Here is a 25,591-nt window from a genome sequence, read left to right on the forward strand (position 1 = left end):
ATACTACAGAGGACCAGATGATCACATGCAAAACTGATTTTTTCTTTGCCCAAATTTTTTCTATAAAAATTTGTTATAAATTAAGTATGTTAGTAATGTAACTGCTCCAGATAACAGAAGCCAGAGATATATTTTCTTGAAGAAATAAATATATACAAGAAGCTTAATTTTACACAAAGTATTTTGATGTACCTTCTAGAGAAAGTGGATGTTACTGATCATGACTCATGGGTAAAATGAACCGACCAGGCCACAAACCTGTGGTAGTAGGTTTTAGTTACTTTTTAATTTAAGGAGTATATTCATTGTATATACTAAGGGATGACAATGTGGTATTTTCATATATGTGCATTATGTGCTTCTGTCATATTCATCCATTCAGTATCTCATCTGTTACCATTTTCTGTTCTCTAGATTTATGCCTCATCTCAGAAATTCCTATTTTATTCTGGTTCACATAATAGAAAAGGTACCATTTGCCCTTCTTAGGCTAATTTTCTTAAGGCGACCTCCATTTCCATAATTTTTAGGACATTTCCAGACCAATGGTGACATTTGGAGGACTGTAATGTCAACATATGAGAACAATAGCTTGGAGCTGGAGAGCTGACTCAGTGGTTAAAAGCATGTAGTCGGGCTGGAGAGATGGCTCAGCGGTTAAGAGCACCAACTGCCCTTCCAGAGGTCCTGAGTTCAATTCCCAGCAACCATTGTCTTAGTATCCTCCGACAGATAAAAAGATTATCCATACTTAGAAATGAAGAGACAACTAGGGTTCATGTCATACTTGAAGGTTGCCATCTTTTACCACAGCAGGGTGAACACAGGCTGGAATTCAACTTCCTATTGCTAATGAGACCAAAGGGGCAAAACGCGGGAAAGCATATTTCTAGAAACAGAAATACACTTAACTCTCCATAGCTTCGGGTATGTGGAGTAGGTTGTAAAGACAACCATAGTAGAAGAGAATTAGTAAGAGACTACAAATGTGCACAGCTGGATGAGGATTGTTTGGGCAGCTCTGTCCTCAGAAGAGATTTTCAGAAAGTTCTGAGTACTGTGGCTATACTTTATTTGTCTTGTGTCTGTAGAGGATATATACCATGGAGACACTTGAGCAGGACATGAGTCCCAGACACAGTCCTTAAGAGAGGCACAGTAAGGACATATGAGGTGTAGTTGCCCCACTGCCAGAAGCAAGCAATGAGCAGTACCAATGAACTCATCCTGTTAAGTCACATTTTTATTGTACCTGGGGCCTGACATTCTTGCTGGAATCAAGATGTTTAGAAGCCAGTGCACAAGCTACCTCTGTGATTAAGAGTGACCAATGTACTTGGTGGCTCTGGGTTTCATCTTCATCCACCTGGAGTTGCTGGGGCTGATTGTGATTGCCTGGTAGCTAGTCAGTAGACACATGGTATACACAGACATCCCCAGTGTTATTCAGTACCAATTTATAGGCAGTATCATCCAGGAAATCCTTAAATCCAAAATCTAGCCTTGTCTGTGGAATACCTTTTGAGATGATAGTTGAATAGCTGGCAAAAGTCATTTGCTCTATAATCACATCTTTGGACATTAAATGCTTCCCAGTTAATAGGAAAAAGGCTTACAAAAGCATTAATTGTGAAGCATTCCCATTGAAATCTGGGGGAAGGGGAAAATGCCCACTGCCACATTTGCAGTAGCCATTTATATTCCTATTTCAAAAAATAAATCTAATCGGATCAACAGACCATAGAAATGCATTGAGTGTGCATTATTTCATGAAGTTAGTTTAAATAAAATAGCCATTACTTCACTGTATTTATGTAGCTTTCACTGAAGAAATGTCTAAAATTTTAGACTTCTTTATAGAAGTAGATGTCCTCTATTATTTAAATGCAAAGTAAAGTAATAGATATGTCTCTTAAAAATTAATATTTTCACTAGATGCAGTGGCATAAGCCTCAATCCTAGCATCCAAGGGGCAGAGGCAGAGACAGACAGATCAATGAATCAGAGGTTAACCTGGACTACCAACTCACTTATAGGAAAGCCAGGCTACATTCAGAAAAACCCTGTCAGAAAGAAAGAACAAAAGAAAGGAAGGAAGGAAGCAAGGAAGGAAGGAAGAAAAGAGAAAAGAAAGGAAAATTTGTTTTCATTAGTTTTAACTAAATACTAATGATTTTTCAAGGAGAAACTTTCAGAATACACCATCATTTCATGAATTAATGTGACTGAAATTCAAACTCCATCAAAAGAAACAACAAAATATATTGAGTAGTTATATATTCACATTTTATAAAGATTAATTGTAGCTAAGATTTATTTTGTTTTTAATTATGTTTGCTGGGGGAGGTTGAATGTAAGTATGAGGGTCAACAGAGGCCATAGGCATGAGATCTTCTACAGTTCAATTTATAAATGTTTGTGAGACACTGGCCGGAGCTGGGTGCTGAACTCGGGTCCAGCATAAAAGCATTATGTACCTCTCACATGACTCCACCATAAAGAAAATATTTAAAACTAAGTTTGGAAAAAATGTAACATATAAAACAAATGAGGAATGGATTCACACTTGGATAAATTTCCTACAAACATCTCAGAAATGTCCAAAGTTTATGCGAAATGAAATACATCACCCTCCAAAATGAAGGAAATACAATGAGGGATGCAAATCAAAGTGGCAACGTGAGGTCATATTCTGTGTAGATCAGGTAACAGTCAAAACAAATTAACCCAAATAAAAGCAGGAGATCTGATGGACCCACAGACACAAAACGGCTCCTTCAAACAGGAAATACAAATATATACACTCAAGCATACACACATAAAATAAAAATTCTTGAAAGGCAGATCCAGTGACAGAGATATTTGTCAGAGCTCAGCTTCCTAAGAACTGTGGAGAATGAAGACAAGAGGATGGTATGTTCTTCAAAGTACCCTTTCCTGGAGAACAAATTGTTAAACAAGAAAGTCTGTAACAAATAAGGTGGAAGGTAGGACACCATAGCCCCACACACTGGCACCCACTAACATGCTGGATACACAAACACACAAGACACATAAAACAAGAGAAACAGATCTTTATTTACTACTGGGAAATCCGATAACAGCCAGTATTTAGGTACTTGGAAAACTTTAGTAAACAGACAAAAACTTCATTTTTAACTTCACATGCCAATGGCATGGGACAACACATGGAAGGAACAATCTAAATATTAAATGAATCATCCTCACTGGTTAACCATTACTGAGAAGCTACATGCTACTTCATGTGCAGATGAGACACTGAGGATGAGTGAAGCCCTACTTGTCTCTGGTGAGTAAAGTCCACCGTTCATTCTGATTTGTGGAACTTCCTCAGGTGACGGTGGTACGTGGATGACTGGCGGAAGCTACTATTACACAGAGAGCAGGAGTAAGGCTTCTCTCCTGTGTGAATTCTCTCATGAGCCTGCAGGTTGGTCTTGTATCTGAAAGCCTTTCCACATGAACTGCATGTGAAAGGCTTCTCTGCCTTGTGTATGACCTCATGAACTTGAAGTTCTGAGTCTTCATAAAAACCTACCTGGCATTCCTTACAGAAAAACGGTCTCTCCTTTCTGTGTGTTTTCTGGTGGATGGAGAGGTTGCAGGGATATTTGAAGGTTCTGGAACATTCCTCACATTTATATGGTTTGGGGTCTCTCTGGAGTCTCTCCTGGTAACCCTCAAAGGTGGAATTTACCTCATAATTCTGGAAAAGAGGGACAGGCTTAGGATTAGGCTGCTCTGCCCTGGAAAGGAACCCTGGTACCTTCATAGGGACTACTTCAGAAGAAGCTGCCCATAGGGACTCTTGCAGGGACCTGGAGGTACCGCACACTGCAATTCTTAAATCCTGTGGCACTCCATAAGAAACACCTTCCATATCAGGCTCAGAATACTGCTCTCTCTGGATAATAAAAATGGAATCCTCCTCATTTGTGAGACTAATACCACCATTTACATCAGTAGTGTTGTGGCCATCCCCAATGTCCTCAGACTGTTCTGTCAGTGAGAGAAACACTGGTTTTGCCTCCATAAGGACATCTTCAGAAGAAGGTGCTCTCAGGGACCTTTCCTGAAACCTTGAAGTACCTTGACTTGCTCTTCTGACAACCTGTGGGATTTCATATAAAACATCCCCCTCTTCAGGCTCTTGATACTGCACTCTCTGGAGAGTGAGGAGGGAATCCCTCATGGTTCCTATACTATTAACACTGCCATTTCGAACACTAGCATTCCAGGGAGTTTGGCAGTTTTCTGTATTTTCATATCCTGTGAAAATAAGACAGCCAGTGAAATTGTGCACAAGTAAGGATCCACACAACATCCCTCTTCTGTCCAGCCTTCTGACTCACCTGTTGCCATATCTTTGGGGATAGCCAAGAGTGACCTTACATTCTCTTCTGTTGGAGTTGCTGCTGCTTTCTGTTGCTCCAAATGTGTGATGACTTCTTTTAAGGGCATGTTCTCAGAAAAGAGGGCTTCCTGCCCATGCATACAAACATGGACCTGTAAACAAAACCAGGTGACCACTGTAAGCCTCTACCTTAACATGTAGCTTCTGGTCAATGATGGACCAGCCTGACTCCATCTCAAGGTTAGAAACCTTATGACAAGGTCAAAATAGAATCATTGCTGGTATTTTGTAAAACTTGAATTTGACCATGTCTGAAATTTAACATTTTCTAAAGCCTATATACTCTGACCATGTCCTGACCTCCACTCTAGTAAGTTTTGAAAGGTTCAGCCAAATTCCTATATAAACAAAAAAGTCCCCAAGTCTTGGATTGCCTCTAGTCTTGCAGGTTTAAAGCTATATAACCCCACTGTCTGTAGGTTCACTATTTTCTCAAAGCCAAATTTTGAAAAATGGCCTTGTCTGACATAAAATAGGGCTTGCTTAATTCAAGCAAAAAAAAATGTGTGATTGTTTTTATTCTCATACATTCTGTGAACTTAACTATCGGTGATTGTAATTTTCAGTCTTGAATCACAGGATTTCGACATATACTCTGCAGTAGATACCACTTTGGTGTCTTGGCCTCAGACAGACAAGTATTAATTTCTGACTTGGAACCCCATGGCCTTCCATTTTCATTCTCAAGTCTATCCTGACTTCCATCCTGGTAAGATACATTTTGAAAGATTCAGTCTAATTCCTACATAAAAATACAGCACCCAAATCTTGGAAAGCTCTGGCCTTTCAGCATTTTAAGCCATATAAACCCCACTGTCTCTTTCTTCATTGCTATTTTCTCAAAGCCCACTTAAGAGAGATGACCCTGTGTAAAAGAAAATAAAACTTGTTTAATTCAACCAACAATTTGGGTGATGGTCTTTACTCTCATTTACTCAGTGGGATCAACTATGTGCGATTATCATTTTCTGCCTGAATCCTCAGGATCTCTACATATTTTGTGCAGTGGATGCCCCTTTTATGTCTTAGCATCATACAGGCAACTGTTGCTTTCTGTCTAGAAACCTCATGATGCTCCATATTCATTCTAAAGTAGCTAAGACTTTCCCATCTCCCAACTCTAGCCATTGTTTGTCAGTGGCCCCACCATATATGTCACTTCACTTTTCTGAGTGGGCTCTATTTCTAATACCTATATTTTTTGTCCCTTCCATTAAATACTAGCCATAGACAACTACCATGTTCAAAGAAATTCTTGACAAGAAAGCTTTAATTTGAGGGGGGCATAGTTTATTTATTATTAAGTCTTTAACAAAACTCGCACTTGTCTGAAACAAGCCTACACTTAACGAATGTTGACAAAAGAAGAAGCACACTGCTTCTGATCTTAGGAACAGGACTGGATATTGTGGCAGTAGTTTACTTGGAATTCAGTTTCAATCATGAAATTTTGAATTTAAAATAAAGTTCAGAGGTGTTCAACAAAGAATAAAACAAGAATTTCGCTGATCCCCGCCCACAGCTCACTGCTGCCAAACCCCTTGGGACAGAGAGCTCACCACCGGGACAGGTGGGCACTCCTGAGACTACAGAGCAGGAGAGACCACCAATACTGCCAACCACTGCCCACATCCCTGGCCCAAGAAGAAACTGTATGCGGACTCTGGGACCCGGGAGATAGGGGCACTCAAACAGCAGATCCCCCAGAAGCCAGACACCTCCCTGACCTGAAGGGACCATCAACAGTTCTCTGCACCCAAATCCCGTGGGAGGGAGAGCTAAACCTTCAGAGGGGCAGACACACCTGGGAAGCCAGAAGAGACTACACTCTGCCCAAATTTCTGACTCCAGAGGAAAACACCTAACACCATCTGGGACCCTGGAGCAAGGGGGCCCTGGGAAAAGGCATCGCAGGCCCTCTTGGTTGCCACCCTAACCAAGAGCTCAAAAGCAGCACCCCACGAGCAACTTGAGTCTCGGTACCACAGGTAAGACCAACTTTTCTGCTCCAAACGATCTGCCTGGTGGACTCAGGACACAGGCCCACAGAACAGCTGAAGACCAGTAGACAGGAAAGACTATACACCTGAAAGCAGAACACTCTGTTCCCATAACTGGCTGAAAGAAAACAGGAAAACAGGTCTACAGCACTCCTGACACACAGGCCTATAGGACTGTCTAGCGACTGTCAGAAATAGCAGAACAAGGTAACACCAGAGATAACCTGATGGCAAGAGACAACCGCAGGTACCCAAGCAACAGAAAACAAGACTAAATGTCATCATCGGAGCCCAATTCCCCACCAAACCAAACTCTGAATATCCAAACACACCAGAAAAGCAAGGTCTAAATTTAAAATCACATTTGATCATGATGATGGAGGACTTCAAGAAAGACATGAAGAACCCCCTTAGAGAAACGCAGAAAAACATAAATAAACAAGTAAGAGCCTATAGAGAGGAATCACAAAAATCCCTGAAAGAATTCCAGGAAAACACAATCAAACAGGTAAAGGATGGAAATAGAAGCAATAAAGAAAGCACAAAGGGAGACAACCTTGGACATAGAAAACCAAAGGAAGAGACAAGGAGCCATAGATATAAAAATAACCAACAGAACACAAGCGATAGAAGGATCTCAGGAGCAGAAAATTCCATAGGAATCATCAAAACAACGGCCAAAGAAAATGTAAAACGGAAAAAGCTACTGGTCCAAAACATACAGGAAATCCAGGACTCAATGAGGAGATCAAACCTAAGGATAATAGGTATAGAAGAGAGTGAAGACTCCCAGCTCAAAGGACCAGTAAATATCTTCAACAAAATAATAGAAAAAAAAACTTCCCTAACTTAAGAAAGAGATGCCCATAAACATACAAGATGCCTACAGAACTCCAAATAGATTGGACCAGAAAAGAAACTCCTCCATTCACATAATAGTCAAAACACAAAATGCACAAAAGAAAGAAAGAATATTAAAAGCAGTAAGGGAAAAAGGTCAAGTAACATATAAAGGCAGACCTATCAGAATCACACCAGACTTCTCAACAGAGACTATGAAAGCCAGAAGATCCGGGACAGATGTCATACAGACCCTAAGAGAACACAAATGCCATCCCAGGTTACTGTATCTTGCAAAACTCTCAATTAACATAGATGGAGAACCAAGATATTCCATGATAAAAGCAAATTTACATAATATCTTTCTACAAATCCAGTGCTACAAAAGATAATAAATGGTAAAGCCCAACAAAAGGAAGCAAGCTACACCCTAGAAAAAGCATGAAACTAATCATCTTGGCAACAAAACAAAGTGAAGAAAAGCACACAAACATAATCTCACATCCAAATACTAATATAACAGGAAGCAACAACCACTATTCCCTAATATCTCTCAACATCAATGGCCTCAACTCTCCAATAAAAAGACACAGATTAACAAACTGGATAGGCAATGAGGACCCTGCATTCTGCTGCCTACATGAAACACACTTCAGAGACAAAGACAGACACTACCTCAGAGTGAAAGGCTGGAAAACAACTTTCCAAGCAAATGGTCTGAGGAAGCAAGCTGTAGTAGCCATTCTAAAATGGAATAAAATTGATTTTCAACTAAAAGTCATCAAAAATGATAAAGAAGGACACTTCATATTCATCAAAGGAAAAAGCCACCAAGATTACCTCTCAATCCTAAATATCTATGCTCCAAATACAAGGGCACCTAAATACATAAAAGAAACCTTACTAAAGCTCAAAACACACATTGCCCTCACACAATAATAGTAGGAGATTTAAACACCCCACTCTCATCAATGGACAGACAATGGAAACAGAAATTAAAGAGAGACATAGACAAACTAAGAGAAATCATGAAGCAAATGGACTTAACAGATATTTATAGAACATTCTATCCTAAAACAAAAGGATATACATTCTTCTCACCGCATCACGGTACTTTCTCCAAGATTGACCATATAATTGGTCATAAAACAAGCCTCAACAGATATAGAAACATAGAAATAATCCCATGCATCCTGTCAGACCACCATGGGCTAAACCTGGTCTTCAATAACAATAAGGGAAGAACGCACACATATACATGGAAGTTGAACAATTCTCTACTGAATGATAACCTGGTCAAGGGAGAAATAATGAAAGAAATTAAAGACTTCTTAGAATTTAATGAAAATGAAGGTACAACATACCCAAACTTATGGGACACAATTAAAGCTGTGCTAAGAGGAAAACTCATAGCTCTGAGTGCCTGCAGAAAGAAACAGGAGACAGCATATATCGGCAGCTTGACAGCACACCTAAAAGCTCTAGAACAAAAAGAAGCAAATACACCCAGGAGAAGTAGAAGGCAGGAAATAATCAAACTCAGAGCTAAAATCAACCAAGTAGAAACAAAAAGGACCATAGAAAGAATCAACACAACCAAAAGTTGGTTCTTTGAGAAAACCAACAAGATGGATAAACCCTTAGCCAGACTAAGGAGAGGACACAGAGAGCATGTCCAAATAAACAAAATCAGAAATGAAAAGGAGACATAACTACAGAATCAGAGGAAATTAAAAAAATCAGCAGATCCTACTACAAAAGCCTATATTCAACAAAACTTGAAAATCTGCAGGAAATTGACAATTTCCTAGACAGATACCAGGTACCAAAGTTAAATCAAGAACAGATAAACCATTTAAACAATCTCATAACTCCTAAAGAAATAGAAGCAGTCATTAAAGGATTCCCAACCAAAAAGAGCCCAGGTCCAGACGGGTTTAGTGCAGAATTCTATCAGACCTTCATAGAAGACCTCATACCAATACTATCCAAACTATTCCACAAAATTGAAACAGATGGAGCGCTACTGAATTCCTTCTACGAAGCCACAACTACTCTTATACCTAAACCACACAAAGACCCAACAAAAGAAGAGAACTTCATACCAATTTCCCTTATGAATATCGATGCGAAAATACTCAATAAAATTCTTGCACACCAATTCCAAGAGCACATAAAAACAATCATCCATCATGATCAAACAGGCTTCATCCCAGGCATGCAGGGTTGGCTTATTATATGGAAAATCATCCAGGTAATCCACTATATAAATAAACTGAAAGATAAAAACCACATGATCATTTCATTAGGTGTGGAGAAAGCATTTGAGAAAATTGAACACCCCTTCATGATAGAAGTCCTGGAAAGGATAGGAATTCAAGGCCCGTACCTAAACATAGTAAAAGCCATATACAGCAAACCAGTTGCTAACATTAAACTAAATGGAGAGAAACTTGACGCAATCCCACTAAAATAAGGGACTAGACAAGGCTGCCCATTCTCTCCCTACTTATTCAATATAGTTCTTGAAGTTCTAGCCAGAGCAATCAGACAACAAAAGGAGATCAAAGGGATACAGATTGGAAAAGAAGAAGTCAAAATATCACTATTTGCAGATGAAATGATAGTATATTTAAGTGATCCCAAAAGTTCCCCAGAGAACTACTAAACCTGATAAACACCTTCAGCAAAGTGGCTGGGTATAAAATTAACTCAAGTAAATCAGTAGCCTTCCTCTACACAAAAGAGAAACAACCCGAGAAAGAAATTAGGGAAACAACACCCTTCATAATACTCCCAAATAATATAAAGTACCTCGGTGTGACTTTAACAAAGCAAGTAAAGATCTGTATGATAATAACTTCAAGCCTCTGAAGAATGAAATTGAAGACCTCAGAAGATGGAAAGATCTCCCATGCTCATGGATTGGCAGAATTAACATAGTAAAAATGGCCATTTTACCAAAAGCGATCTACACATTCAATGCAACAAATGCCAATCCAATTCTTCAGAGAGTAAGACAGAACAATTTGCAAATTCATCTGGAATAACAAACAACTCAGGATAGCTAAAACTATCCCCAACAATAAAAGGACTTCTGGGGGCATAACTATCCCTGATCTCAAGCAGTATTATAGAGCAATAGTGATAAAAACTGCATGGTATTGGTACAGAGACAGACAGATAGACCAGTGGAATAGAACTGAAGATCCAGAAATGAACCCACACACCTGTGGTCACTTGATCTTTGACAAAAGAGCCAAAACCATTCAATGGAAAAAAGATAGCATTTTCAGCAAATGGTGCTGGTTAAACTGAAGGTCAGCATGTAGAATGCAGATTTATCCATGCTTATCACCCTGTACAAATCTTAAATCCAAGTGGATAAAGGACCTCCATATCAAACCAGATACACTCAAAGTAATAGAAGATAAAGTGGGGAAGCATCTGGAACCCATGGGCACTGGAGAAAATTTCCTGAACAAAACACCAATGGCTTATGTTCTAAGATCAAGAATCAACAAATGGGATCTCATAAAAGTGCAAAGCTTCTGTAAGGCAAAGGACACTGTTGTTAGGACAAAATGGCAACCAACAGATTGGGAAAAGATCTTTCCCAATCCTACAACAGATAGAGGGCTTATATCCAAAATACACAAAGAACTCAAGAAGTTAGACCGCAGGGAGACAAATAACCCTATTAAAAATGGGGTTCAGAGATAAACAAAGAACTCACAGCTGAGGAATGCCGAATGTCTGACAAAAACCTAAAGAAATGTACATCATCTTTAGTCATAAGGGAAATGCAAATCAAAACAGCCCTGAGATTTCACCTCATACCAGTGAGAATGGCTAAGATCAAAAACTCAGGTGACAGCAAATGCTGGTGAGGATGTGGAGAAAGAGAAACACTCCTCCATTGCTGGTGGGATTGCAGACTGGTACAACCATTCTGGAAATCAGTCTGGAGGTTCCTCAGCAAAGTGGACATTGAAGTACCTGAGGACCCAGCTATACATCTCTTGGGCATATACCCAAAAGATGCCCCAACATATAACAATGACACGTGCTCCGCTATATTCATAGCAGTCTTATTTATAATAGCCAGAAGCTGGAAAGAACCCAGATGGCCTTCAGCAGAGCAATGGACACAGAAAATTTGGTACATCTACACAATGGAATATTACTCAGCTATCAAAAACAATGACTTTATGAAATTCATAGACAAATGGTTGGAACTGGAAAATATCATCCTGAGTGAGGTAACCCAATCACAGAAAAACACACATGGTATGCACTCATTGATAAGTGGCTATTAGCCCAAATGCTTGAATTACCCTAGATGCAAAGAACACATGAAACTCAAGAAGGATGACCAAAATGAGAATGCTTCACTCCTTCTTTAAAAGGTGAACAAGAATACCTTTGGTAGGGAATAGAGAGACAAAGTTTAGAACAGAGGCAGAAGGAACACCCATTCAGAGCCTGCCCCACATGTAGCCCATAGATATACAGTCACCAAACTAGATAAGATGGATGAAGCAAAGAAGTGCAGGCCGACAGGAGCCGGATGTAGATCTCTCCTGAGAGACACACCCAGAATACAGGAAATACATAGGCGAATGCCAGCAACAATCCACTGAACTGAGAATGGGACCCCCCTTGAAGGAATCAGAGAAAGGACTGGAAGAGCTTGAATGGGCTCCAGACCCTATATGAACAACAATGCCAAGCAACCAGAGCTTCCAGGGACTAAGCCACTACCCAAAAACTATACATGGAATGACCCTTGGCTCCAACCTCATAGGTAACAATGAATAGCCTAGTAAGAGTGGAAGGGGAAGCCCTTGGTCCTGCCAAGACTGAACCCCCAGTGAACGTGATTGTTGGGGGGAGGGTGGTAATGGGGGGAGGGTGGGGAGGAGAAGCTCATATAGAAGCTCAGGGGGAGGGGTTAGGGGGATGCTGGCTGGGAAACCAGGAAGATGAATAACAATCGAAATGTAAATAAGAAATACTCAAGTTAATAAAGATAAAAAATAAATAAATAAAACTAAAAATAAACTATTTTTACTCTGAAAAAAAAGAATAAAACAAAATGAAATGAGAACTCGTTTATAGAGTAAAAGAACTCCAACCAACAGTGTATGTGTTGGTGGGAGGGGGAGTGTTCCACACCTATCGCTTCGCTAGAGAAAAAGAAATGAAATCAAAACTGAAATACATATGCATAGCCTCTTACAATGTGAGTATGGGACTTTACTTAAATGTGTATATTTTTTTCATCCCTTCCATTGAGTATTAGCCCTAGACAAGTATTCTTGACCACAGATGTTCTTAAGAAGAAAGCACTAATTTGGAACTCCCTGCCTCCCCAAATTAAAATTGAAAAATGTTCCATCATATGCAAATCTAGACCCTGGAAGAAGATCCAATGTATTTACATTTACCTTTTTTTAAGACTTAAAAATTTGCACTGAAGCACCAGTATTCATCAAGGCATTGCTTATAAGTGTGTCCCTCTTGTGTGTGAATGTGAAAGCCGCATTTCAACATCAGAATCCTATTTGAAGCCTCAGTTTTCTGGACAGGGTATCTTACATTTATTAGCCAATATGGAAAGCAAGGTAGTCACTTCAATCCCCAAATTCTGCCCTTTGTATACAGGGATTGAGAGAGCAAATCTTTTGGGTTCAGACTTCATTTTAGAGAACCTGACCTAAGATTGTACTCAAGTTAACTAACAGGCATGTACCTAGCACCAGTTTACAGGCTACCCCACAACAGGACCTGTTTCTACCAGGTTACACCCCAACAAAACCTGTATCTAGCACTAATTTCCAGGTTATTCTCCTACTAATCTGTACCTCCAGGTTACAAGCGGCCCCTGATACTTCACTTTCTAATAACCACCAATCAGGAGGAAAACAGAAGTTACGTTTACGGGTTTAGTTCCCAGCATCAGCCAATTATGTTAAAGACCACAGTGATCCTTCAATCATATGTGTACCAGGATAGATAGCTCTTTCTTGCCTCTGTAAATGCTTGCCTAAAACTAGGCTCAGTGCTCTATTTTCCTGCTGGGTTAGGGTTGGTAGGTTGTCTAAACTTGAGCTTGAATAAAGAGACCCTAATATAATTGCATTGGATTAGGCTCCTTAATGTTCTTTTGGGGTTCACGAATGTTTCATGGCACAACAGCATCAGAGACTAGTGCTAAAATCCAGATGTTTAGAGGTGAGCTGAGGTCCCAGCACAGTTCTCATGATTACAAAATGAGTATCTCCTTGACTGAGCCATCCTCCAGACAGAAGGCATTTCCTTTAAAACCCTTAGATTCTTGCCCAAATGTCAACCTCCCAGTCTCTCTGACACTAGGTAAATATATCATATTTAATTAGAATCTTCAAACATTTGATTGGATCCTTTCTTACTTATTCATGCTAATTTATAGTATTGTAAATTCAAGCATGCAATGGTTTTGGAGGGGGAAAAACAATCTCCCTAATAACAAAACTACAGCAATTTCTCAGTACTTTTTCCCCATTAAAAATGATTGTCTTTCCTCCCCACATAGCAATTTCTTACCCCAGGTACTTACCATAGCAGGAGGCTTCAAGCACTCATCAGTCAGACCCTGCATGAATCTCCCCATGTTTCTGCCACAGGATTTCCACTTCTCTGTCAAGGCAAACTTGTCTTTGCAGTGTCCAGTGAGGAGAAACTGCTCCAACACCAGTTGAGAAATCATCTGCTCCTTGCTCTGCTTTTCTGGCTGTAGCCAGGAAGTAAACATCTCCCAGAGTGTTTGCAGCTCCTGCTTTGCCAAGGAGCCATTGTTATTTGGGGAAATGTTGAACTGAACACTTGGTGAGTGAGAGATGTTTTCTCCCCACTGCACAGCAGAAGCGTGAGTTGGAATAAACTCTGCATTGTCTAATTCAAGGTCATTTGACAATGACTTGGGCATAAAGGTTTCTCTGAACTGTGAAGCCATTGTGATGAGAATCCTCAGAAAATTTCAACTATGGCAATTTGGTATTTGTCTTCTGAGTTGAGGCCCTATTTCAGCAATTGGTGAATGTGTAAAAGCTATAAAGTAAAAAGGAAAGAGACACATAAGTAAAGACTCAACGGAAATTTCTGTCACAGTTAATTTACTAGTTACCTGCTAATGGCGTCACTACATCAGAGAAAATATCAAAAGACAGCTTTTGAATGCTGCTGAATGAATCACACATGGAATCCTAACAGTCTCAGCTCAGGATCTCTAATACAATGCTTGAAGCTTCCCTTGAGGTGAACACATCCTAAGCAAGCACAGTATGTCACTGTGGTCAAAAAGGAGAGTACCACACTGGAAGGGAATATCAAGATTGGCATTTATCTACCATGACTTCTGATCCTGTTCTCTCATATATGGTTCATTCCAAAATTGTTAAATTTTTATCGTTTCCAGAGTTTTGGATCCCAGATGCTTCAATGAGGAAGGTCAAACCCTTGGAAGTGGAATGAGACAAAGGCAAGAGCCTCTCCTGAACGTGTCTGAATCACAACAAAGAAAGACAGAGGCTGAACAGGGCTCATCTTTGTAAGCAGAGCTAGACACGTATTTTATTTGTCAGAAATATATGATGGTTGGCAGACATGATGTGACTACTGTAGTCTGGGTGGAATTAAAATGTTTTGGTCCAAAAATGATTATTTCTTCTTTCCTTTTCTGCTTGTCTGTCTGTTCCTGTGTGTGTGTGTGTGTGTGTGTGTGTGTGTGTGTGTGTGTGTGTGTGTGTGTTTCCTTGTTTTTGCAAAAGGGTGTCTTGTAGCCTAATCTGATCATAAACTCACTAAGCAGTTGAAAATGCCTTTAAACTCCAATCTTAGTGCTTTTACCTCCCCAGTGCTGGGGTTCTTTCACAAGACTCGTTTTCTTTTAGGTTTTGGTTTTGGATTTTGTGAGAAAGTGTCCCTCTAATACTGGCTGTCCTAGAATTCCCCCATTCAGACCAGGGTGGTCTGGAACTCACAGAGATCTGCCTGCTTCTATCTCCTGTATGCTGGGATTAAAGGGGTATGCCATCGCTACTGGCTTTTTCCAAGTATTCTGATATTTAGGTTGAATTATAGACCATTAAATTCAAGAGCTGAGAGATTAACCCGTAATACTTCAGACTGTAGCCTTATTTCAAAGAGTGCTGAACCTCTGTACAAAGTCAGAATTCTAAATACCATCAGCCCAAAGAGGAATAGCACCTCAGGGATGAAAAATTCTGAGGTCTAAAGTTCCTTAGACTACAATACTGAACAATCTGAATGTTGAAACCACAAGTTGCATCTTTCATGAGAAGAAAACAATGTCACGTGTTTAGGTTAGAAAGGCAAATTCTGGGAATCAATTAGTTACAAGTATACCAATATTTGAATTCAATGTAAAAATTCATCATTGGCTGAACTGCTATTTCCTGTTGGTGAATTTCTGAATTTTAATAAGTTAAAGTAACCTTGATCAGAAGAAGCATCCATATGAAAATAGTTGTTTTCATGAGCATAAAAAAACACATGCCTAGGGGGGAAAAGCCCACCCTCTCAGAGAAGAGGTGCAGGTAGGAGGTCCTGTGTGTGTTGTGCGGAGTGGGGAGCATCGATCAGGATGTAACATGAGTAAATAAATTAATGAGGGGAAAATACCATATGCCACTGAGTGTAACTATTTTCTTCCTGCTAACTAACTTTTTGTTTATTTAGTGCTTAGAATTAATTTTTACCTACCTGAAACAATACAAAACATGACACTGGAAAGATGGGAATTGAAAAAAAAATCAACATTTGTTTATATAGACTTCTCTAATCCTTGAGGAAAAAGGAATCTTTCAGTCACATCTCTTATATCTCAGGCTTTCCTTGAACTTGATACGCAGTCAATGATGACCTCAAACTTCTGATACTTGGGTATATACCTCCCAAATGCTGAGACTGCAGGTGAGAGGGGCACCAGGGATGATTTGGTATGAAATGAAACCCAGGGATTATGGAATGTTAGGCAAGCTGACCTACGGCCTCTGCTCTGTCAAACTTTTTTAAAAGAGCAGGACGATGTAAAAAAAAAAATGTGAATCAATCAGCTCAGGAAGGGCCATGCTCTAAGGTAAAATTGCTTATCCATCCATCAAGGAGGTGTGCACAGGCTGTTAATCCCAGCACAAATTGTCCAGGATTATGGAACTATATCTGTATTACCGGTTTGCATGGCAAACTTCTATTATTTTTTTTTTTGTTGCACTTTTCTCAAATTCGTATGCTCATATTTTTGTTTGATCAATTTACCACAAAGGATATTTCACTTTTAAAGTTCTAATGTGGAAAACAAAAACAAAAACATGACCCACAGGTTAACGCACCGTTTTTCCAAGCTCCAAGTACTCACTTGGGAATCAAACTTTCTCTGTCTGACTAATGTTTACTGGTAAAACATTTACGGATAAGAACACAACACACTGAGCACGAGAGATCGGCATAGGGGTGGAGGATAGGAGTACTACATTTGAGCCTTTAGAATCAGTTGCTGAAACCAACACAACACTCAGTGCAGGCCCAGAGGGATTCCGATAATTCCTACTTCTCTTACACAATTAGCAATGAACATTAAGCCAGAGAAAAGACTCAGCAAAGGATTAAAAACCACCATCACGTTTATACCCAGCATTGACAATAGGCTGAGTACAGCCCGCATCTGGCACTTACCACACAATGCCTCATTTATATGAACTTTAACCAAACACTGTGGTGAAAACTGAAGAAAGCCGTTAGCACATGCCTTTGTATACACAAGCAAAATCCTAGAACCCCAAGACCGAGGAAGTTCATGTAAAAAACCCCACAGGGATGGTGGATGGTCATCCCAGAGCAACATGATAAATTCATTTTTACTCAACTCTGTACGTCTTTTCTCTTGTCCATTCCTGAACTTAGAATGGGCACAGGGGGAATTCATGGAGTGACATCAAGACTAAGTACCTCACTGGAAGTGCTTTGGACCACCCTCAGCCCTTTGTCCCACCCTCAGCCCTTTGTCCCTTCCGGACTGTTACACACCTGGGCCGAAGCTGAAGAAGCCGTGCGGGCTGTTTTCCATAAACGTCGGGATCTTAGCGAGAGGCGCTGCTGCCGATGCATATGAGGCGTCTTTCAGAAATTTCGGAGTCTTACTGAGGAGAGTTGCTGGTGCGTGTGCAAAAGCCTTCTTAGGCGTTTTCCAGAAACTTCGGGGTCTTGGTGAGCGGGGGCTACAGTGACGTATAAGATTGTAGCTGCCTGTTGCTTTTCCTGATTGATCTGGGTATGGCATTCGTCCTGGCCTCCTTTTGCTCCATACAAGGGGTCCTGATGGACTGCTTTCTAGACAGGCAGGTGAAATGGTCACTCTTGGGCAGCTGGCTAATTGTAGGCCCACTATACCCAGGTTTCTGAGCCTTACAGACCGCTAGCCATGTTTAATCTTTTAATATTTAATTCATTTTACTGTACAAGTGGGAAACACACATAACTGACCATCTCACAAACACACACACACACACACACACACACACTCGCGCGCACGCACCCCCGTGCATGCCCCAATGCATAACCCCCCCATGTAACAGGTGGCACATGCATAAACGCACATTTACATGTGCTTGCTCGCGCATGTGTGGTGTGCGCATGTACTTTCACACTCACACGCACACACAAACCACAAAAACGTATCCACTCAGAGGCACACTGGAGAAACTACTGACTAAAGTCAACACTCCCTGGTTCTCAGATTTAAGTGTTTTTTAATCTCAGGAAAATTATTTTCATATGGATGCTTCTTATGATCAATGTTTCTATGACATTAAAATCCTGAATTTCATCAATGAAAAAGAATATTAATGCTGCCAAATAATGGGAATTTCTTCCACTGAACTCAAGCATTGATATACCTTGTGGCTTATTCCCAGAAATTGGATTTCTTTTTTTTTTTTTTTTTTTTTTTTTTTTTGGTTCTTTTTTTCGGAGCTGGGGACCGAACCCAGGGCCTTGCGCTTCCTAGGTAAGCGCTCTACCACTGAGCTAAATCCCCAGCCCCAGAAATTGGATTTCTTAATCCTATCAGGTGACTTTTTTTTTCTATGAAATCACAGCTTGTGATTTCAACATTCAGATTTTTCAGTATTGTAATCTCAAGGACTTTGGTTGAAAGTTTTGCTTCATTTTGTTTGTTTGTTTGTTTCAGCTCTGATCTTCCAGCCTTCTTATTTGGGCTGATGACACTTAGGGTTCGGACTTTTGTGAAGAAGTTCAGAACTCTTTTGAAATAAGGCCACAGTCTAAGGTCTTTGAGGTTAATCCCTCAACTTCTGAATTTCAGGGCACATAATTTTACCCAACAATTAGAATGCTTGGAGAAACTGGCCCAGGCCTTTAATCCCAGCATAGAGGAGACAGAAGCAGACAGATGTCTGTGAGTCCCACCATGCTCATCCAGGAGAGCCAGCTCTAGTGAGATACTTGCTCAGAAAAACAAAAACTAAAAAAAAAAAAAAAAAAAATGATTCTTGTGAGAGAATCCCAGCACTAGGGATGTAAAAGACATAAGATTGGAGTACAAGGTCATTTTCAGTGAATTTTTGAGCAGAAAGACTAAATGATACCCTTTTGAGAAAAGAAGTGTGCACGCAAACACACACACACACACACTCACACACACACACACACACACACACACATGAGGAAAAGGAAAGAAAAGAAAAAGAACTATTAAATAGTTGGTTTTTGGCCATAGCACTTGAAGTCTATCCAGACTACTAATACAAACCCTTCTCTGCTTACAGAGATGAGCCCCGTTCAGCTTCTGTGTTCGTTCATTTGTTTGTTTGTTTGTTTCTGTTGTGATTCAGACACATTCAGGAGGGTCTCTGCCTCTTCCTCTCATTCCACCTCCAAGGGTCTGACCTTGTTTACTGAAGCATCTGGAATCTAAAACGCTCTAAAAACGATGAAAATTTAACAATTTTGGAATGAGTCATATGTGAGAGCACAGGATTAGAAGTCACAGGAGATACATGCTGTTAATTATGTGTCTCCTTTCTTTTTAACGAATAGCTGTCATACATTCACCAATTGTTGAAACAGGCCTCAACTCAGAAGACAAATAGCAAATTGGCATAGTTGAATTTTTCTGAGGATTCTTAACACAATGGCTCCACAGTGCACAGAAACCTTTATGCCCAAGGCATCATCAAATCACTTTGAATTAGACAATGCAGACTTTATTCCAACCCAGGTTTCTGCTATGCACTGGGGAGAAAACATCTCTCACCTACCAAGTGTTCAGTTTAATGTTTCCCCGAATAACAATTGCTCCCTGGCAAAGCAGAAGCTGCAAACACTCTGGGAGATGTTTACCTCCTGGCAGCAGTCAGAAAAGCAGAGCAAAGCAGATGATTTCTCAACTGGTCTTGGAGCAGTTTCTCATCACTGGGCATTGCAAGGACAAGTTTGCCTTGACAGAGAAGTGGAAATCCTGTGGCAGAAACATGAGGAGATTCATGCAGGGTCTGACTCATGAGTGCTTGAAGCCTCCTGTCATGTTACCTGAGGTAAGAGATTATTATAAAAAGCAGTCATGTGTAATTGGGAAGAAATTCTAAGAAGTTATTGTAGTTTTTGTTACTAAGGAGAGTTTTCCCTTCCTCCAAAATGGTTATATGGAAAATTTTTACTACTCTAAATTAGCATGAATAAATCAGAAAGGATCCCATCAAATGTTTGATGTTTCTAACTAAATATAGTATATTTATATGGTTTCAGAGAGACTGAGAAGTTGACATATGGGTAAGAACTGAATGTTTTAGAGGAAATGCCTTCTGTCTGGAGGATGGCTCAGTCAGGGATATACTCATATTGCAATCATGAAAAATTTGTTGAGCCCTCAGCTCACATCTAAAGGTCTGGCTTCCAACACTAGTCTCTGATCCCTGTACCTGAAAGGCAGAATCTGGGGATTGAAGTAACTACCTGGCTTTTCAAATTGGCTAATACATGTCAGTAAGACACCCTGTCCACAAAACCTTAGGTTACACAATGGTAGAGTAATGTTTCTGATGTTGAAACACATCTGTCACATGCATAAGCACCAGTGACACACTCATAAGAAATGCCTTGTTGAATATTGGTGCTTCAGTGGAAATTTTCAAATTTTGAAAGACTTGATGTAAATGTAAGTACATTGGATCTTCTTTCAGGATCTTGATTTGCATATTTCTTAGTCAGTGACAGAAATTTCCTAAGTGGAGACATTGTTCAAACACCCCACATTCACATTGTAAGAGGTCATTGTTAGGTAAATAATTTCTTCTTGTCTTATATATTTTAATTTTGATTTCAGTTTGTTTGTGGCTTCTTGATTTTTGTTTTTGTTTTTGTTTTCCTATTTGAGGTATGGTTTCATAGTGTAGCCCTGACTAACTGAGAACTTAGGTGTATATTAATAATCCCTCTTCCTACAAGAATGCCAACCAACCAGAGCTTCCAGGGACTGAACCACTACAGAAAGACTATACATGGACTGATGCAGGGCTCCAACTGCATATGTAGCAGAGAATAGCCTTGTTGGTGCACCAATGGAAGGGGAAGCCCTTGGTCCTACCAAGGTTGGACCCCCAGTACAGGGTAATATGGGGGGCAGTAAGGGAGATGGATGGGGGAATACTCATATGGGGGACGGGGAGAGGATGGAGGGCTTAAGGACAAGAAACAGGGAAATGGAATAACATTTGAAATGTAAGTAGAGAAATAGATCTAATAAAAAAATAATCCCTCTTCCTCTCAAGTGAAGGATTATAGTTGTAGATACACAATGCACCATCCCCACTACCACCCCATGCTGTTTGCTGGAGTTCTTTTACTCTGTAAGCAAGTACTTCTTTCAGTTTGTCTTATTCCAGGTTCACACCTGGGCTTTATCTTAAATTCAGAATTTCATGATTGAAATTGAATTCCAAGAAAACTGCTGCCACAATATCCAGGCATGTTTCTAAATTCAGAAGCAGTGTGCATCTTGTGCCAACAATGGTTAAGTGTTGGGCATGTTTCACACAGGCATGAGTGTTGTTGAGGACTCAATAATAAATAAGCTATGGCCCCTCAAATTAAAACTTTCTTGTCAAAACATCTTTGAATAAAGGTAGTTGTCTAGGGCTAGTATTTAATGGAAAGGACACAAAAATATAGGTATCAGAAATACAGCTCACTCAGACAGAAAAGTGAAGTGACAGATAGGGAGGGGCCACTGACAGACTAATGGTTAGAGATGGGAGATGAGAAAGCCTCAGATACTTTAGAACAAACATGGAACATCATGAGGTATCTAGACAGAAAGTAATAGTTGTCTGTCTGAGGCCAAGACACCAAGACAGCATCTCTTGCATAATTAATGTAGAGATCATGAGGAGTCCAGACAAAATGTAACAATTACCCATATTTAATCCCACTGAATAAATGAGTATAAAAACCATCGCACAAAATTTTTTCTGGAAATACCAGTCATAGAACTAAGTTAAAAAAAAAACAGAAAAAGACAAGCTATTTTGAACAAACAGATCCAGTTTAGGGTATCATCTATTGTAGGGTGTAAAAGAGAGTCCAGAGATGGGAGACCTCAGGGGATTCTGTGTCAGACATTTTATGGGCTCCTTTGGGTTCTCCCCATCTCCAGTCTTCTTGCTCGGTTCTACCCAGCCTTGGTTTCTTTTTCCCTAGCCACACATTTGGTAATAGTTACAATATCTTACTTAATTCCTGGAATAATGTGTAGCCTTTCTTTTCTTTATTTATTTTATTCATTCTGGCACATATTTCATTTTGACCTCAGTTTTCCCTCCCATCTCCCCTGTTAGTCCTTCTCCTCCCAGCTCATCTATTTCTCAGATCCAGCCCTCCATTTCCCTGCATAAGAAGTGGCCACCCATGATTATCAACCGAACATGGCATAATAATTTATAGTAAGTCCAATCACATCCCTCCATATTGAGGTTGAACGGATGAGGCAACTGAGCATAAATGCATCCCAGTATGAGTAAAAGTTCAAAGGCAGGCAAAAGGTCAAGACGCACTACTGCTCTCACTGTTAGGAATCTGATAAGAACACCAACCTACACAACTGTTAAATGGAGAGGACCTAGTACCAACCCATACAGGCTCTGTAATTGCTGCTACAGCCTATGAGCCCAGTTTGTTAATTCTGTGGACCAAGTTGTGTGGCATCCTTGACACTTCTGAAATGAGTAACCTTTCTTAAAAGGGCCAGTCCCCGTTTGACAGATTGGCCTCCTTTCATCTTATCTTCATTCAATGTTAACAAATTGACAAAAACATGTTGGCTAGACATTACAGAAGCATAACCTTGTGTTTTTCTTAGGGACAGTGACTCAACACTTGCAAACACAGTATGAATAGTGACTTTAGAGAACGGAACTTAGGAGTGTCAGGATAAGTTCACTAGAAATGAGGGATTGGCCCATGAGCTAACCCAGAATCTAGGGATCCTTTGTAAGTAGTTTGAGGGTAGGTTTTCTGTCATTCAGTGATTAATTGACAGTGGTCACCTGGCTTTGTTTACAAGTCCACATTTCCATGAACGGCAGGAAACCCTCTTTTCAGAGAACATGCCCTTAAAAGAAATAAGCATGCATATGAAGCAACAGAAAGTACCCACAACTTCAAAACAAGATAATGCAAGGGTACTTTTGGAGATCCCCAAAGATATGTTCAGGTGAGTCAGGAAGCTAAACAGAAGATGATCCTTGTATGGATCCCTTCTTGGACAGTTTCACTGGCTGTCTTATTTTCACAGGACATGAAAATACAGAAAATGCCTCCCAAACTCTCTGGACTGTTAGTGTTGGAAATGGTAGTGTTAATAGTATTCGAACTGTGAGGGATCCCCCTCCTCAATTTCCAGAGAATACAGTATCCAGAGCTTGAAGAGGGGAATGTTTTTATGGAATCCCATAGGTTGTCAAAAGAAGAAAACAAGGTACTTCCAGGTCCCAGGAAATGTTCCTGAGGGCATCTTCTTCTGAGGATATACATATGAAGGCACAACCAGTGTTTCCCTCCAGGACAGAGCAGTCTGAAGACACCGGGGATGGCTACAACACTGCTGATGTAAATGGTGGTATTATTTGCCTCAGAAATAAAGGAGTTTCCCTTTTCATTATCCAGAAAGATGAATATTCTGAGCCTGATATGGAAGATGTTTCTTATGGAATGCCTCAGAACTTAGGAAGAACATTGTGTGGTACCTCCAGTCCCTGGAAGAGTCCATGTGGGCAGCTTGTTTTGAAAATATAGCTATAGAGGTACCTGGGTTCCTCTCTAGGCCAAAGCAACCTACCGTAAGCCTGTCCCTGTTTTCCAGCATCATGAGGCAAATTCCACCTGTGAGGGTTGCCAGGAAAGAGGCTAGAGAGACCCCAAACTACACAAATGTGAGGAAAGTTCCAGAACCTTTAAATATCCCTGCACCTCTTCATCCACCAGAAAACATATAGGAAAGAGAGGCCATTTTTCTATAAGAAGTGCCAGAAAGGGTTTTACTAAGTCTCAGAACACTAAGTTTATGAAGTCATAATGTTTGGGTCTAATAATCTTTAAGGAAGACCCTAGAATCAAGTAGTATGCAGTTACAAAGAGCATTTATCCTGCAGAAATTGCTAGCATGCAGTAGGTCAATCATTCATCAAAATGAGGGGCTCGTTTGCCCCGTTTTATGCAGTACTACAGAAAATTTCCAGAAGAATTGGGTAACATATGATTGGTAGGGACAAATCAGTGACATTAGTACAATTTTGATTGGCTACTATGTTAGTGTCACTATATTTGGTGAGACCGTGAAGCATTTCAGTGACCAGCTCTGTTCTGGCTTTGTTATCTCCTCCAGTTCCATGTCCTAGGAGCTGACTCAAGTCCAGACTTGTCCTCCCCAAGTCAGTCATCATTGACCAAAGGCTCATTGTCACTGGCTCATTACGATTCCCGGGGAATTGATAATTTATATTCTCATGGTTTTTGGTACACAAGACAGAAAAGTCATTTATATGAAGTACATGTGGAATGCCTTTCAGATAAAAGACCAACCTGCAGGGTTATGAGAGGATTTCACACAGGAGAGAAACCTGACACCTGCTCCCTGTGTAATAGTAGCTTTCGCCAGTCATCCACGTACCACTGTCACGTGAGGAAGTGTCACCACAAATCAGAATGAACTGTGGACCTTCCTCACCAGAGACAAGCAGGGCTTCATTCAGTCTCAGTGTCTCATCTTCACATAAAGAAGCATGCAGTTTCTCAATATGAGTTAGCCAGTGAGGATGTTTCACTTAACATTCAGATTGTCCCTTCCATGTGTTGTCCCATGCCTTTGGCATGTGAAGGCAAAAATGAAGTTTTTGTCAGTTTTTCTACTAAAGTTTTCTTCCAGTTACCAGCTTTGGCATCTATGTGGTGGTTAAACTGAGGCAGGCAGCCATTAGGGGTTAGTGCTTACTGCCACTGACAGGGATGGATCCAGATAGTTACAGGAGCCGTTGCCAATGGCAGGCAGTAATTAGAGAATTTACTCAGCAGACTTTTCTCTGTAGGAACAAAGCTTAATTTGCTGGAGCTGCAGAAAAACTCTGAACTCTTTAAACAACTTGGGGCCAGTGAGAAAGAGAAGGAGAGAGAGAGAAAATAACACACACACACACTCACGCACACACTCACACACACACACACACAGACACTGAGTAGATGAAACAAAAGCAGAGTCCAAGGACCTCATACACACAACCACATATATGCATATATGCATATATAAATAAATACATATACATACATGCATACATATACATATACATACATACACACATACATACATACATACAGATAGATAGATACACATTCATACATTGAATGGTTAGAAAAAAGCTCCAGAAAGCAGGCTTCAAGCATTTCACACATACACATGCAATCATACACACACACTACTGGTCGATAGAGCAAGCTCCAACACACACCCAGACAAGCTTTACATGAATGTATGCACACACATTGTTGACAGATGGAAGGAACAATATTCCAAACCCCTACACTTTGTTTTTCCTTCCATAGCTTACATATCCCAGCAAAACCTTTCAGGTGGTATAGAATTACAATGTGAGTACACTTGACTTTTCTTCTAGTAAATAATTGTGAAAAAATATGTTCCCCAATACATTTACAAGAAATAACATCACATGGCCCAGGTAAAGAAAAC

General features: G+C 40.2%; 1 protein-coding gene and 2 pseudogenes across 2 annotated transcripts; 1 reads left to right on the forward strand and 2 right to left on the reverse strand.

Annotated features, from left to right (window-relative positions):
• On the reverse strand, nucleotides 777-1,752 carry Vom1r-ps108 (vomeronasal 1 receptor pseudogene 108; annotated as a pseudogene).
• On the reverse strand, nucleotides 3,061-17,667 carry Zfp494l1 (zinc finger protein 494 like 1). 2 transcript variants are annotated; one of them, XM_087606612.1, is made up of 4 exons: nucleotides 17,365-17,667; nucleotides 13,877-14,367; nucleotides 4,374-4,527; nucleotides 3,061-4,290 (listed from the first exon to the last, which is right to left on the reverse strand). In XM_087606612.1, exons 2-4 carry the CDS (start codon nucleotides 14,270-14,272, stop codon nucleotides 3,329-3,331), a joined length of 1,512 nt encoding a protein of 503 aa, XP_087462738.1. In that variant the 5' UTR covers nucleotides 14,273-14,367; nucleotides 17,365-17,667; the 3' UTR covers nucleotides 3,061-3,328. The 2 variants fall into 2 exon arrangements, with proteins under 2 accessions (XP_087462738.1, XP_087462742.1); XM_087606616.1 differs by lacking the exon at nucleotides 17,365-17,667 and having other exon boundaries at nucleotides 3,064-4,290; nucleotides 13,877-14,607.
• Nucleotides 17,668-19,489: 1,822 nt separating this feature from the next.
• Nucleotides 19,490-24,559, forward strand: LOC148007234 (zinc finger and SCAN domain containing protein 4C-like; annotated as a pseudogene).
• The last annotated feature ends 1,032 nt before the right edge of the window (nucleotides 24,560-25,591 follow it).

The sequence above is a fragment of the Rattus norvegicus genome, chromosome 1 (genome assembly GCF_021556685.1).
Source record: "Rattus norvegicus strain SHRSP/BbbUtx chromosome 1, alternate assembly SHRSP_T2T, whole genome shotgun sequence".
NCBI lineage: Eukaryota > Metazoa > Chordata > Mammalia > Rodentia > Muridae > Rattus > Rattus norvegicus.